The sequence below is a fragment of the Drosophila rhopaloa genome, unplaced genomic scaffold (genome assembly GCF_018152115.1).
Source record: "Drosophila rhopaloa isolate 14029-0021.01 unplaced genomic scaffold, ASM1815211v1 contig_3, whole genome shotgun sequence".
NCBI classification, from domain to species: domain Eukaryota; kingdom Metazoa; phylum Arthropoda; class Insecta; order Diptera; family Drosophilidae; genus Drosophila; species Drosophila rhopaloa.
This window is the reverse complement of record NW_025335123.1, coordinates 8,701,812-8,717,691: the sequence shown is the minus strand read 5'-3', so window position 1 is coordinate 8,717,691 and position 15,880 is coordinate 8,701,812. Positions and strand designations below refer to the sequence as shown.

Genomic DNA, 15,880 nt, shown 5'->3' with positions numbered 1-15,880 from the left:
ATCTAAAATTAGTAATCAAATTATTTAAAAAAGAAAATAATAAACGAACAAGTAATCGTTTATATAGTCAGAGAGGATCATCGCTGGTTGCGGTATTGGCGAAGCACAAGCGATAGTTTAGTTGCGGCGAATTGGACACGGCGAATTGACTCCGTCGCCCTGTTGGTGTGCGCACGTGCTTGTGTCGGTGTTGGTGCTCTGTTTCTCGCCGGTAAGTGTTCAGTGTTCGGCGACACAGGCATTGTTCCGTCATTTCAACGTCGACTTTTGATATGCAAACATCGTCGCCTATTTTCACAACAGCCCGCAGCCCAATACAAAATAGGAAAGAAGAATCGCGCAGGAACAACGGGAAGGGCAGAGCTTCGGTGAGTACAGTCAACTGCAAAATTTTATAGTATGCTAGTTAAGCATTGTGGTCTTTAAAACATAAAGTGCGCTGCAGAAAAAAAAAATAGCAGGTCAGCAAAAAAAAAGTCATGCTCTCGTGTTTCTCTGTGATAGTCGTATGTGTGTGAGCTTTGCGGGTGTGTTTGTGCCAGTGTGTCTGCATAAGTTTCGCGCAGAAGTTATCGGGAAGAATTCAATTGCCTTTAGTAAAAACATTTAGTTCATTGTCAATTCAATGGCATGATAATTTTATTACCAACGCCAATAACCGAAAGGACATTCAGCTCGCTGTTGCTTTGTTTCGGATTATTGAAAAACACTGAGCGTATATCGATAGTTCGATTGGTCTTATCGAATATCGAATTTATATTATTTAATTATCGATAAAGATTTTTACCTTGTTTATAAGCCCGGCTTATTTGCAAATTTGAATTTATCAATAGAAGTGTCTTTTACAACATTTAAGCATAGTACTCAGAAAGAAAGGCAAATAGCTGACGGAAACTTTTCGCGAGGCCTTTTTTCACCCTCTTACTCAGATCGACGAAAAATACAAGAAAATTACCATTCACCGTCTGCCTGAATTATTCGTTATGCCCTACCGAAAAAATATATAATGTAATCTTTTGAAGTTTGCGTTGTCAGTGCAGAGTGTTTTTCCTAACAAAAAATGAACTGAACTTTAAATAATTAATTAAAAAAAAAACAAGTAATGTATATTTATCTTGCCAAGGTACTTGAGAATATCCTTTAAGGGCCTTTCCTGCAGGTATGTTCCTTTTTTAACATCTTCCTCTTTTGCCACAATACCAAATTGCGCAAATGATTTGCTTACAGTATTTTAACAAACCCAGCTGTTTAACAGTAAGACCATAACACACTCAGTTTGGATAAACTCTCTAGTCACCTAGGAAGATTACATTTTTTTCCGCTTGCGAATATGTTTTTATCTGATTAGTAGGCTTTAATATTAATTAAATCCTTATTTGCAAATACGAGATATTTTTCACTGAAAAACTGCTCTATTGATTTTGATTGAACGATAATTCGATTTGTTCAACAAGTTTAATCAAAAGAATTTGAATGTTTTGCTAGCCTTACCGGATCAATTTTTCGTAGCTTAAGCCTGTACTCAGATCGACGAAATCCGTTAGTCAGCTATGCTAGAGAGCGAGACGCAGCTTGCAAACACTTTTCGTCATGACCCTTTTTTACCCCGGTAATCAGATCAACGAAAAAAATACCAGAAAATTACAACCGCCTGAAATGCACTCTATGTGAACGTTCAGAGCAGAGTGTTTCTTAGTTAAAAACAAGAAAGGAAAGCTAACTTTGGGTGGAGACGAAATTTTTCATATGATGCATTCTTAATACTCATAAAAAATCCCAACTTCCTAACTTTACAAACACCAAAGTTATGGCATTTCCGATTAATCAGTTATATAGCGGCAATAGGATATAGTCGACCGATCCCGGCCGTTATATACTCCGTGCGAAGGGTGTGTACAAAGTTTAAAATCGATATTTTTAAAATTGGGAGACTAGTTCACGTAGAAATAGACAGACGGACAGACGGACATGCTTATATCAACTCAGGATGCGATCCTGATCAAGAATATATATACTTGGGAGATGTCTCCTTCACTGCGTTGCACACTTTGGACCAAAATTAGAATACCCTCTGCAAGGGTATACAAATGTTATTTGCATTGGACATCTTTAGGATATAATCAACTAAAGAGATGGACACGAACTGATGTATAAGGGAGCAATCAGCGAGAAACAAATTTATCAAACTTTACACGATCGTTTTTTAACATGATCAGTGTACACTTTGCTGACACATATAAAATATAAACTTCTGATAAAAATTATAATACCCTCTGCTAGGGTATATTAAACGGGTATATTAACGGTTATGGTTCTGGTTGTATTTGAAAATTATGATATACTGAAACATTAGCATTTGGCATCCATTTTTAAAATAAGCAATACCATTAAAATGACACATATATTAATGGAAACTAGTTGCAAAGGTGGAGTTAAGAGGAATTCCAGCCGACTTTGCTGGATTTTTCCCGACTAGGACAGCTTTTTTAATCGAAGTCGAAACGGCGTGTAAAATATGGCTGACAAACATTAATTTATTACCTACCGTATCAAAATTCAAGCAAAGAGCACATGTTCGTAACTCGAGTGAAGGAATTAGCCCAATGTGGACAGGATAATCGAGCTAAGCAATCGCTAGCTAACTCGAGGCTGTGTGAAGAGCACATTTCACATTTCAAGATCGATAACATATGTACAAGATGAAACCTCTTCAATACATTTTACACCGTATCAATGAATGGGACGATGCCCACATTTTGCGATAAAAACGGAAATATATTTGACACGGAACTGTGTCTTTTGCTAATGTGAATATCCTGAGCTTTAACCCACGATTACTAAAGTTTGTTTTGTTTATCAAGAAGCCAGTGGTCGCCAAATGAACCAACAATTGCCGAATGATTTAATCCCATTTATGTATAACGAGTGTTGAAGTCAATAGCCTTGTAATTCTGGCCGAATTTCTACATTTAAACCTTCTTTTTAAAGTTGGATAGGCTTTTTAGCTCGATGAAAGAAACGTTTTCGAAAGAAGTCAAAATAACACATTCATCAGTTGAGTTATCAATTTGAAAAACTGAAAATAAAGAAATTTTCGGTTGAAAACGAACTTAAAAGTATATCTAATCCTTGAAAATAGCAACAAGAACTATTCGTTTTTGGCAAACATTTAAAAACTATCTGCGCAGGAATTAATTCAAGACAAGTAGAAAACTTGTAAAAAAAAAATTTTGAGCTCGTTGGATTTTTCGAACAAACTGATGTCCTTTTGATGAATTCAAAAATTTCAAAACTGTATTATACTTTTAAAAATAACATTTTTCCTGAGTTCTTCAGTGCGAATTGTTCTCGTGGTAGAACGGTAAAATAACAGCATCGATAAAAACAACAAAGTTAATAGTTTTATAATTTATTTTTAAAGACTACCATAACTATTTATCAACTTAAATGTAGTATTCTTATATCTAACCATTTATATCATATCATTTTATTTATAACATCGCGGCATTCTGGTCTTACCGATTTATATATTTACTACAAAAAAAAGGTCTTTAAAAAAAGTTGGTATAGAAACTGTCAGGAATGCTGCTTTTGCCTTGATATAAATCTCCAGATGGCTCCAGATTTCTGTTGTCAAACCAGACTTAAATTTCTTCATGAGTAGCAAGCCTTCCGAGAGAAACTTCACCCTCCTTTTCGGTTTTCTGTTTTCTCAGTTCGTCATCTTCGGACCTTTGGCTGTCTTAGTAGTATACCAGTGGAGAATTTCGCGATATACGGTTAATGTGTATGTATCTGGTTGATTTCTGAGATGACCGAGCTAGGCAAGAATGCCGATTAAGAAGTGTATGTTTCGTTACACAATGAAATAGAGTTTTCTAAAAAAAAATTGTTCATAGATTCTTTACAAAAGTTATCGAGTGATTGATTATTAAGAGAACCTTAAGAGCCAACTAACAAAATTTAAGAAGACGGAACTGTAAATAACAGGGCAGCAGATAATGTTAAGCATTCGGTTTGATGTGTTCAGTGTATTCGGATTCGGTATTTCTTATCATCCAAAACATCCGTTCGTCGTGTATACATGTATTATCTATATTCTTGATCAGCCGATCTAAAAGTCTCGGTATTCTCGAATTTTTGAGCCTGGGCAAGGGTCGTGTTACGGTTGTATGTCGTATGAACATATTTTTGTGTCTTCTTTGTGCCTCCCGTTTGTTTGATATTTTATTTAGCTAATTTTCGCACACTATTTCAAACAGACGACTAAGACCAGATACACACATCTGTGTTGTTGTTTGAATTCGTATTATGCACTCGATTATTGTGTTCCGTGTTGTGTAACTCGGTTTAAAATCGTAGTTTAGGTTGAAGAAGTTATGAAATGCGTATGTATTTACTCTTTAATTTCGTTCAAGATCGTAACATCGTAAGCCTTTTTTTTAGTTTTCTTTGCAAAAGCAACAGTAAAAAATCGATCGCCCTGCGACACTGATACACTGACACTTGGCAACTACCACACGCACACTAATGCAACACGCGGCGAATTCACTTCGCCGTAGTTTTAATGCGCATTTCTTTTTCTCCCTTCTTTACTTTGCGACATTACCTTGTAATTGTATTTGTTTTTTTGAAAGTGCCCACTTAGGGGAGTGTTTTGTTGCTTTTTTGTTATTTAGCGAGTGTGCCTGAGAGAAGCGATGACACAATGTGCGCCTATCGCACTATCGATAGACAACTAGGAAAAATACCGCGAGATAATATTTTTTTATTTTTAAGTGGTTTAAGGAATAGGGTGGATAGGAAAGTAAATAACACGGTTACCAAACAACCAGCTTGAATTAACTCGCACAGTACCATGTGCGCAAATATGTTAAGAAGGATAAAAGACAGTAGAAAGTATCGATTTCTCGATTTATCGCATTAGCCCGTGTTCGGATTCGGCGCCACAGTTGTTGTTATTCGTTTAGCGACGCCGTGAATTGTACATGTGTGTTCCTTTTATTAATCTGTCAACCGATTTGGAACATAGTTTCCTATTTGCAGCATGATTATAATGACATTTTAGTTGTGTTTGCCATTCGGTGTGTGAAGTGTGCGCTTTTGTGCTAGATTTGGAGAGTAAGGAACCCTACATGCACATGGCCATCCAGTTAACCCTTGTAATAACCCCTAAAACCCACAGAGGAGTCGGATACGAATCGAGCTGCCAGCATGGACGACAGCGAGGATGAAGTAATGGAGGTTGAGGGGTCCACCTATGTCGAAGAGGTCAAGGCCAAACTGCAGGAGATCCGATCGTGTGTGCCCTTCATCCAGCGTGTGCAGACTTTATACCAGCAAAATCTCTCGAAGGTTCAGGGTCAGCGGTTGGATGCGCTGGTCCGCCTGCTGGAGCGCGAGTAAGTGATATGGACCTAGACCCGACCACTAAGATTGGTTATTCAACATCCAATCCTTCATTTTTAGAAATGTATCAATGAACACGCTAAGTAAGATCGAACAGATCATCGGCAAGCTCAGGACGAAATTCGAACCGGTAAGTCGAGTGTGGATCAACGATCACATCTTTCCTAACACTTGATTTTGGACCCGCAGAGGCTTCAGCCCACCGTCAAGGAAATCATCGATATCAGTGACCATACTGAGATCGAGTCTGTCTCGTCGACTTCCTCCAATCAGTCAAGTATCGCCACACATCCACCTGCCAAACAGCCCCAGCCAAGTAAAGGTATCAAGTCAAGCGGCTCACTCATCCCTTCATCGGCTGCCACTAAGTCCAAGCCAGCGCCTCCAAAGGCACCGGAGCCGGGACCCAGCGCGAAAGCCAGTGCCTCCGGCTCCAATTCTTTCACAAAGACTTTAGGCTCGTCCGACGCAACAAAGACTTCAGGCTCCTTACCCACCCTTAAGGCTCCCGGTTTCTTGACCACCCCTAAGACTTCCGACTCCTTGGCCATCCCAAAGATTTCCAGCGCAAAGCCAACAAATGAGGTGCAAAAACCTAGGGACTCAGAACCATCCGTCTCAGCTCAAGTCCGTGATACAGGACCACCAGCCATTCCACAGACAGTACCAGCCGCGCAGAAGAAGAAACCAGAACTGGTGTCCAATCCTCTGAATCGCGGTGTGCTGGCTGCAATGCATGAGGCCCGCATGGAGGAAAAAAAGCAGCGGGCCAACGCCCAACAAACGACATCATCCCCATCAACCAAAGAATCAAGCGCTGCTGCTCCGCCCGAAACTGAATTTTTGCGCCGATCCTATCCAGGAAGTGCTGCGAAGGCCACCCCATCGCCGCAGTTCACCCACCATTTGCCAGCAAATCTGGGGCCTTCACACAAGCAGGATTTTGTGCGCCGGAGCTCACCGCTTGTGCTGCCCGTTCCGCCGACCGTTCCGCTGCCCGTTCCGCTGCAGGAAGCTTCCCCAAGGCTGTGCGGAAAAGATGCAGGCCAGCCTTTGTCATGTAAGGAGGCTCCAGCTCAGGCGACACCCAGCATTCCGAGTCCCACAAATACTCTGAAGGAAGCTCGCAGGAAACTGGCGGCGTTAAAAGAAGGAGCTATAACATTAATGGGGCAGGAAATGCCACCACTGTCTTCTAACATAAACGATCCGCGCGGCAAGAAGAACTTAAGCCTGCCCAAGCTCAGTATCAATAACAACAATAACGAAAGCTTAACACCAGTGACTCCGCCCACTGTTCGTTCTCCCTCGCCTATTCCGCCACCACCGAGCATGAGGTCCGGTACGTGGCATCCATATTCGAACATTCCCCTGGAGGGCAGCGGTTTTAATGCTCCTCAGCAGTACAACTCAGATTCTCCGGGAGGAGTTCGAACTTATGGAGCTGGTGTAGCAAGGGAACCGAGTCATGAGCCGAGGCGCCTTAATGGCACTGAATCTCGAGAACAACGTGATCCTCGAATCTGGCAGAACAAGCCCGCCCATTCACATCAGCAGCCGCAGCAGACGCAGCAGCCGCAGCAGCCGTCGCCACAACAGCCTCAGGTACTGCCTTATTTCAGTGATCCGCGTCGTGCTTCAACCATCTACAATGACTACGATGAAGCCAATGGTTGGCAGTCGGGCAACCCTAATAATAGTCAGAACGTTAACGGAAATGGAACTGGAAATGCCTACAACAAGTCCAGCTGGAGAGGCAGTCACAAGGTAAGCGGGCCCAACGCCAGAGGCTTTATGGGTAATCAAAATGGGAGCGGAAACGCAGGAGGCTTTAATGGCTCGTCCAGCTTCCGTGGTGGATATCGTGGAGGTCACAACCCACGGGGTGGTGGTGGTAACCAGAATTCCCGATTCGACCGATCTAAAGATATACCTCGGACATATAAGGAGCACCGGAAGGCTAAGGCTCGCGCTGAGGCGGAAGCCAAGGCAAAGGCCGCAGAAAAGCAACGCCAATTGGATGCGGACACTCAGCGTGAACTGGATGCCGAAGAGAAGCAGCGTAAGCTGCTTGCTGCCGAGAACCAGCGAAAGCTGGAAGAAAGTCAGGCTGCCACAGCGGCACCAGTGACACCTGTGCCGGAACTGGACACATCCTACCGCAACTGCACTCTCGGTCTGTTGACTAAAAAGCTAGACTTTCGGATTCCGAAAAAAACACCGCCAGTAGCTACGACTACCCCAAACTCAGTCAATTTAGATGGGGACAACCTAAGCTGCTCCTCAAATTCCCCTACAAGCAAATCCTGTGATGCCAAAAAGGATAGAGATAAGAATAAAGATACACAATTAGATAAGACTAAGGATAAAGAAAAGGTGGAAAAGGGCAACGATAAGCTGGAAAACAATGTGGATAAGTCCAGTAAGCATCACAAATCGCAGGATAAGAAGTCCGACAAGGAAAAGAGTAGATCCGGCAAAAAGGCAAGGAAACAACTAGACAGGGAGAATGAAAAGAAATCTGGCGACACAGAGAGCGTGAACAGTGTGGACAGCTCAGAAAACACAGACAACTTGGAGAACGAACCGCCCGTCAGTGAGACAAACGCCTCTCCTCTTCCAGAACTACCGCTCAGCACTCCCGACAGCCAGCAAGCCCAGCCGCCGGTCGATGAGCTCGAGATCATAGCCAAGATCGGCGGACCGGCGGCCGAAAGCACGACTTCCACCTCGAAGGCAACAATTTCTGCAACATTTTCGATAGAACAAGACGATGATGGGGATCTTTTCGACATTTTAAATAAGATAAAGGGACCGACGGGTACGAAGGCCCCGAGGAAGCGCGGTGTTTCCACTTCAGAGGCAACGTCAACGAACGCGAATTTGGGGAAACCCGAGGAGAAAGACGACAAAGTAAAAGTTGACGCGGAAGGGAAGGATGAACACCCTCCCAAGCTCTCTAAGATGAAAATTATTGTTGGTCCCAATGCCACTTTGATGGTGCTCAACGATGAGAAGAACAAAAAGCCATCAGAGCGGTTTGAGGATGAGCACGACGACGAGGAGGTGCCAGGGCCTTCGCTTCAACTTCTGCACCGTATTATGCAGCGACGCAACTCCATGGCTCCCACGGCCAGTAAGCCGCTGGTGAACAAGGAGGAGATCTCTACAAGCCTTCTCTACGAAGACCTGCAGGAGCAGAGGCGCAAGTCTCAGAACGCCCGCAGTCTGGCCAACATGTTTGAGAAGACAAATGACAATTGTAGCGTGTCCACGCAGAACATTATCAGCGGAAAACGTCGAACACGCGGTCTGGAGGCCTCCTTTAACGAGACGGATCTAAGCCGGAGCATCTTTGGCTTGGGACAGATCAATAGATCTCGGGCAAAGGCTGACGATGGTGGCACTTCCAGGGCGAAGACTCCTGCTCCTGGAGCAGCCAAGTCTACAGAAAGTTCTTTAAAAGTTGATGCCATAGAAGTCGCCCCTGTTGCCGCTCCAAATCGTAAGCGCAGGAGGCAAACCATTCACGTGGAAACTGCTGATAACTCAGTGGAGCCAAAGAGAGCTTGCTTAGAAACAAAGGAAATTAATGAGGTCAGGGATACAACGGATAAGCAACCGGCAGAGAACAGCATGCATGCCCACATTATGGACGTGGACGAAAACTCTGCGGAGTCGGTCCCACAGTCCGTAATACCACCCCCGCCCAAACCTCGCGCGAAACCGCGAAAAAAGCGCAACGAACTGGATAAGCTGAACGATGACATTGCGCAAATGTACTACGGCGATGATGTGCTGCGGGCCACCGGACGGAGGGCCTGTACGCGGCGTTCCCGCACTCCATCGCAGACGCGATCTAGTTCCCAGCGCTCTCGAACCCCATCTTTGGCGCGAGCCTCACCCACCCCCGATAGCATATCCAGCCCCTCCATGGCCAGTCCCATTTTCATCCGGAATGTGGCGCGAAGGGGCAAAGCCTTCACGCCTGGATCCCGATCCTTTAATAGCGGAATCAATCGAACCACGTTTAAGGCATCTTTGCTGAAGACCAAGAGCTGCAGAGTGAGGATCAAGAGATGTCCTGCCTTGGAAGAGCTTACCAAAAAGCTAAATCAGCAACCAGAGACGGAACAAATAAAGACATCGAAGGAGCGCAAAGTGAAGAAGAATGTTTGCAACATAAATCCCGAGTGGCACTCAAAGTCCAAGGCTAACATCAAGTGCGTTGTCTGCTTAAAGCCGATCCGCAGGAGCTCTGTCTGTCACTACATGATGTATCATAAGGAGCATTTCGCTGCTCGTTTGCCACCAGGAGTGCTAGACGAACTGCGAGCGGGACGAGGCAATCGTCCGGACTACTGGATTTTGCAGCGGAGCTACAAAGTGTTCCACTTCAAGTGTCCGTTCTGCGAGAAGCTACTCCTGCTCGGCCAGCAGAACCTGGGCGATCATCTGAACTCCCACCTGGGCGAGCCGCGCCAGCAGTGCTCCCATTGCAACTTCCCGCAAAGCCACCAAAGTAAGATACATATGCACACCGCTTCCTGTGGGCCGGGCGCCAAGGCTCTGAGCAATCCCAACAACGGCCGACTGCCGATGAAAGTCCACGTGTGCCATCTCTGCCAGTTTGTGCAGCAGAACAAGGAGAACATGGATCGGCATCTGGTGGAGCAGCACGGCCTGACGAAGGAGCAGCTGGAGAGTGTGGGGCGGGAGGAGGTGGTGCTCTGCACCACGGCTGACGTACCTAGCGAGGAGTCAAAGAATAAAACCATTGTTAACCAGGAACGAAATGAGGATGATACCGCCAAACCAAGTGAAAGTCCAAAAGCCAATGTTCCCATCTCATCAAAGGCGGCCACAAAGGGAGTGCAGAAAAAGAAGGTAAAGATCCGGTTCAAGAAAATGGCCAAAAAATCGGCTCGTCGAGTGAAGCGAGAAAGGGAAGAGGAAGAGACACAAGCGGCCGATATGGAGGTGGATCCAGAGTTGCCGGAGCTACCGCAGCCTCCGCCGGAAAAGGAGCCCGTGTTGGTGATCAACGAATGTCTGATGGATATCGAAATGGACGCGGATTTGGAGGAGGGCCTGGACGAAGAACAGGCCCTGCAAAACAAGAGCTTGATGGTAGACGAGAAGCCTGTCGTGCTGCTCGATGTGGTTGCCGAACAGGTGGAACCAGAGCCAATTGAACAAGAGCCAATCGAACAAGAGCCAACCGAACAAGATCCAACCGAACCAGAGCCATCGCCAATGGAGGAAGATCTAGTTGTAAAGGAAGTGACTCCACCTCACCGACCACCTGTGCAGCATTCAGCTCATAAGCTGCCTGAAGTCAGTTTGGCTGAGTTGGCTGTACTCGATGGCATTGGCAGCGATGGTTCCGACGTTGAGATAGAGGACGAACCGCTGAGCCAGCAAACCGCTGGCAATGATTCGGCGGCGGTTGAGCCAAATGATGATGGCGATGGCAATGGCGAAAACGTAAACGACGATGATGAAGATGACGATGATAACGACGGCGCGGTCACCGATGAGTGGGTTGATCTGGAGACGGCCAAGCGCAACTCCAAGGGCTCAAAGAGCATTTTCCATGTCTTCAATCGCTTCTGCTCGCGCATAAGGAAGGGCACCCGATCCGGCAAACCAGTGGCTTCAATTGCGAGTAGCAGCAGCGATAGCAGCAACGATGTGCCCGATCCCAGCGAACTGATGCCCAGGATGCGGCCCCTAGAGCCCGAACCGGCTCCGGTGCCGAAAAAGGTGAAAGCGACCCCTGTTTCCGCTACACCTGAAGCAGCTGCCGTCACTCCAACGCGTCTCTTGTCGCCACCCAAACAGGTGGAGAATGTGGCCTTTCGAAAGTCCTCATCAGATGGAGAACAACACCGCCAGGCATCCTATTTCTGCATGCGGCCGGGCTGCACTTTTCTCTTCTCCAATGAGCTGGAAGGCCTTGAGAATCACTTTGCGTTAGAGCACCCGCAGGTTCGCTGGAGTGGCAGATGTGCCATCTGCCCGGGGATTAGTGCGATGGGCACGAATCTTAGTATATCCGGGGAACTGCGTCACATGAGGGACGAGCACATGGTGGACAGACCCGCCCTGCCTCCTCAACCGCCTACTGTGGTAGAGGTAGAGGTGCCACCGGCCATTGTTCCGGATCCTGAACCTGTTCCAGTGCTTCCCAAACTAAGGGTTCGTCGCTTCACTGGCGATCGTCTGAACAATCCAGCAGCGGAGGAGCCGTCCAACGAAATGCTCAGGGTTCTGCTGGCGGCGGAGCCTCGGCCGCCCAATCAGCAGGTTGATTTCAATGCCGTCGGATTGGGCGAGTTCCTTTGCGCCAAGCCAAACACACCGCCAACGGAGCTAGCTGTCGAGCAGCCTGTCATAATAAACTATCAGAGTGGTTTGGGCTTGGCCATTAGCCAGGTTTACAGCGGGGCTCAGATGGCCGGGGATGCAGTGCCATCGCTAGTCGTGGGAGAGACTCATTCTGAGCTGTCTGCTGCTTCTGTAGCTGTGGAGGGAAATCGATTTCGTTGCATGGCCAACAACTGCAACTTTTCCGCCCACAAGGTCATGTTCGTCAGGGAACATATGAAGTTTCACAGCTTTAGCTTCCGTAGCACCGATTATCTCAACTGCGCCTATTGCTCTCACGTGGCTGTCGACGTGGATGACTATCTGCGCCACGGAGTGTTCATCCACGACCTGGCACCGCGCTCTGACCTGGACAGTGTAACCGGACCGCCCTCTGTGAGCCAGCTGATCCGGGACAAGCTTAGTCAGCGGGGCAATGCGGCCAACATCGCCCGTCTCCCAGCCGCAATCCCGGCGGTCCAGCCCGTCAATGTGCAAAACTGTGTGCCAGCGACAGGAGGATCAGGAGTTGCCGCACCCCCCACTGGGCCCGTGACCTTGACCGATGCGGTCACGGATCTGCTCAGGCCCACGGGATACAGTGGTGAGTGAACTGGCATGTAAATAAATGGGTTTCAACTGCGTTAACTCGGAAAATTTGTTTTTATTTCTACAGAGGACAGACTGTTCGCCTGCCCCCAAAAGGGCTGCATTGTGCGTCTGACGGAAGAGCAGTTCGTGAACCATGTGCGCTACCACGTCCGCGACCAGGTGAAGTGCAAGTACTGCAGCCAGATGATGCTCCCGCCAGCACTGCGTACGCATCTGCAGCAGACCCACGCCCGCCACAGCATATTCTGCGCCATCTGTTTGGCCACGGCCGTCAACAAGCGCCTAATGTTGTACCACATGCGCAACGAGCATGGCGAGGCCTTCGACCTGGTCAACCGACAGCTGCAGTTCATCCAGCTGCAAACGATGCCTGATGGCGTGGCCAAGGAAGGCGTGGAAGCCGATTGGTATGTGGCCGCCCTTGAGCAGCCCTTTGGAGAACAGCAGATGCAGAGTTTTCAGCGCAAGCTGTTTGAGGAGCTGGACCTCCGGCGGCAGGGCACGAAAACCGTTTTCCGCGGCTCTGAGGTGCGCCTCTTGCCCCGTGTTCAAAACTTCCCCGGAGGGCTGCGCTGCGGAGAGTGCCCCTTCGTCACCTCGGATCGGCCCACCATGCAGCAGCATCTCTACAAGCACAAGGAGGAGGCCATTTACCAGGCCTACCAATCGGAGGAGTTAGCAGTAATGCCAGGGGCAGACTCTGCAAGCCCAACAGCTGACTCAGCTACAGTTGCCGAGGAACCAATAGCACCAGGTACTTCCGGACAAAGTTCCCAGCCAGAGCCACCGCAGCCGGATCCAATAGTTCCTGGCGTGCACAAGCCTATCAGACCGCCGTTTGAGTATGTGCCCTCGAGGAACCGCTACCGCTGCGGCTTCGCCAAATGTGGTACTGTGCTGTCCTCGGAACGGGTGCTGCGCCAGCACATGTCTTCCGAACACAAGTACTCGGAAATGATATCCTGCCAGCACTGCAAGACGCGCCAGACGGGGCAGGCCAGCGTGGAAAAGTATCTGGCTCATTTGCTAATGCACAAGCGGCACATCTTCCAGTGCGGCGCTTGCGAGCGCTACAACAACAAGCGCGTCGCCATCGAACGACACATCCAGGATCGTCATTACAACCAGAACGTGGACGTGGTGGTGCACCGTCACGGTGACGACGGGACGATCTCCGCGCGCTGGCTAAAGACACGTAAGTGCATCGCATGCCCATCCAGCATTTGAATAGCCATCTCAAGTATTTCTCCCCCTCTCCTTCAGCCAAACTGTTGCGCCTGCCCCAGATGGAGTTCACGTGCAACCTGTGCATGCAGTGCTTTCCCACGGACGTGCAGAATATGGCTCATGCGGCGTCGGTTCACAACCGGAACTACCAGTACCACTGCCCTTACTGCCCATTTGGCGACAAGACCGCCACAATGATCATCGACCACATCCTATGCACTCATCCGGGATTGCGCGTGCAGCCGATGCAGATCTTCCAGCGCATCGTTACCAAGAACAAGCAGCTGCTCGGCTTCTACTGCAGCTTTTGTCACGAGTCGGCCAGCAATTTCCAGAAGATCGCCGTCCACTCCGAGGAGAGGCACAAGTCGCGTTTCATGTTTCAGTGTCCGCACTGCGAGGTCGGGCATCAGAATGAGCGCAACGTGGTCGGGCACATTTTAAAAATGCATCCGGAAAAAAGCGGACTGGCTGTGATGCAGTTTGAACGCGTGGTTAACGAAATGCCCGATAGCGTAAGCTGGGAAATGGGACAGCCCATCGAAGTGGAGCTTGAGCAGCAGCAGGTGCCGGGACAGGGTCATAGTCGGGAAATGGGGGGAAGGAAGGTGCAGGTGCCACAAATCGTGATGGAAGTGGTGGACCTGCTGGCCTCGGACGAGGAGGCGGAGGAGGGTGAGGCCGATATGGAGATGGAGTCGGATGAACCGGTAAGTGGCAGATGCAGAAGGAATTAAACTTATTTACTTAATATCCCCATATCCATAGAAAATTGTGGAGTTCGCATGCACGCATTGCGACGAGACGAACAGCAATCTGCAGGACCTGCGCGCCAAGCATTGGGCCCGACACCATCCCGACCAGCCCTTCTACTTCCGCGTGCAGCCGCAGCTGCTGTGCTCCGAGTGCAAGATGTTCAAGGGCAACGCGAAAGTTCTGCGCGACGAGCACCTTGTCAAGGTGCACTCTATCCGAAACATCGTTGCCGCAGACATTCGGCGGCCCGGGGAATGCGCCTACTGCGACTACCGCTATCGCGACTGGCAGGATCTAGCGAACCACATCAACCGGCTGGGTCACCTGCCCAACGACCTGAAGCAAGTGACGGATGCGGAGCTCGATGCCCTTAAGCAACTGTGTGCCAGTGGAAACGGCAGCGCCGTGAACGAGTACTACCAGTGCGATCTGTGCAGCATGGTGATGCCCACGAAGGTGGCGATCGGCCATCACGGCCGCATGGAGCACAACAAGCCCGGCGAACCATTCTGCTTCCGTCAGCTGAAGGCCCCGGTGATCTACCACTGCTTCTTCTGCATGTTCACCTCGTCCGACGAGTTAACTACGCTGCGCCACATGGTGGACCACTACAGCCGCTTCCGGTACTGCCACTTCTGCACCCGACACCAGAAAGGCGGCTTCGAGGAGTACATCCAGCACTGCTATACCTTCCACCGCGACGATGTGCATCGCTTCCGGGCAGTGCACTCATACAACGACCTGAGGAAGTTCCTCATGCAGGTGCACTACCAGTTCCAGAACGGTCTGATTATCACAAAGAGCAGTCTGCGGTATACGCGCTACAACGACGAATCCATGATGCGCAAACTCGACGAGGAACTGATGGCCAAGGCCCAGCAGCCGCCAATCCCTCGGTTGCACATCAGACTTAAGTCGACGGGGGTCGCGGGACAGACGCAGGTTGAGATCCAGGCGCATCCAGCTGTGATGTTGGGACGCATCGCAAAACGCCGTAAGACACTGAATCCGGACGAACTACTCAGGATATCACGGCAGGAGGAGCCGGCGCAACAACGGCAGCTGGCTCAAGCTGGGAGAGAGGTCGCTAGATCGTCTGCCCTTAACAACGTTCTATCAACTTCATCCGCTGCTGCCACACCTCCACTTAGGGCCCCGGCCACGACGACGGGAAACTTTCTCGGCCTAACTAAGCGCCGCAACAGCTACGTTGTCCGCACTGGACCGTAAAACTTTTTTCTAGACTAAGACCACACCATTATTACACTTATTTTTAAAACTATTACATCGGCTTACAGCCTTGATTATACTCTTTATGTGTAGTTGTGCTAGTTCCAAACTAATTAAGCATTCAAAAAACCTTTTTTTTACGTAATTAAGACCCTATGTTTACTACATTTGTAAGACTTAAAAAGAAGTAGTTAGGGAGTAGGAGGAGAGATAAATTTGGAGACTATGATATAACGTCGACATTCAATTGATTAAATTGTCGTTTTAAATATGCTCA

The 15,880-nt window shown here is 48.3% G+C and overlaps 1 protein-coding gene across 3 annotated transcripts; it reads left to right on the top strand.

Annotated features, from left to right (window-relative positions):
• Positions 1-5: 5 nt before the first annotated feature.
• LOC108040107 lies at positions 6-15,859 on the top strand. 3 transcript variants are annotated; one of them, XM_017117364.2, is made up of 8 exons: positions 6-211; positions 304-368; positions 5,186-5,402; positions 5,470-5,539; positions 5,599-12,382; positions 12,455-13,585; positions 13,654-14,327; positions 14,386-15,859. In XM_017117364.2, exons 3-8 carry the CDS (start codon positions 5,215-5,217, stop codon positions 15,601-15,603), a joined length of 10,065 nt encoding a protein of 3,354 aa, XP_016972853.1. In that variant the 5' UTR covers positions 6-211; positions 304-368; positions 5,186-5,214; the 3' UTR covers positions 15,604-15,859. The 3 variants fall into 3 exon arrangements, with proteins under 3 accessions (XP_016972853.1, XP_016972851.1, XP_016972852.1); XM_017117362.2 differs by lacking the exon at positions 6-211 and having other exon boundaries at positions 241-368; XM_017117363.2 differs by lacking the exons at positions 6-211; positions 304-368 and adding an exon at positions 3,354-5,121.
• The last annotated feature ends 21 nt before the right edge of the window (positions 15,860-15,880 follow it).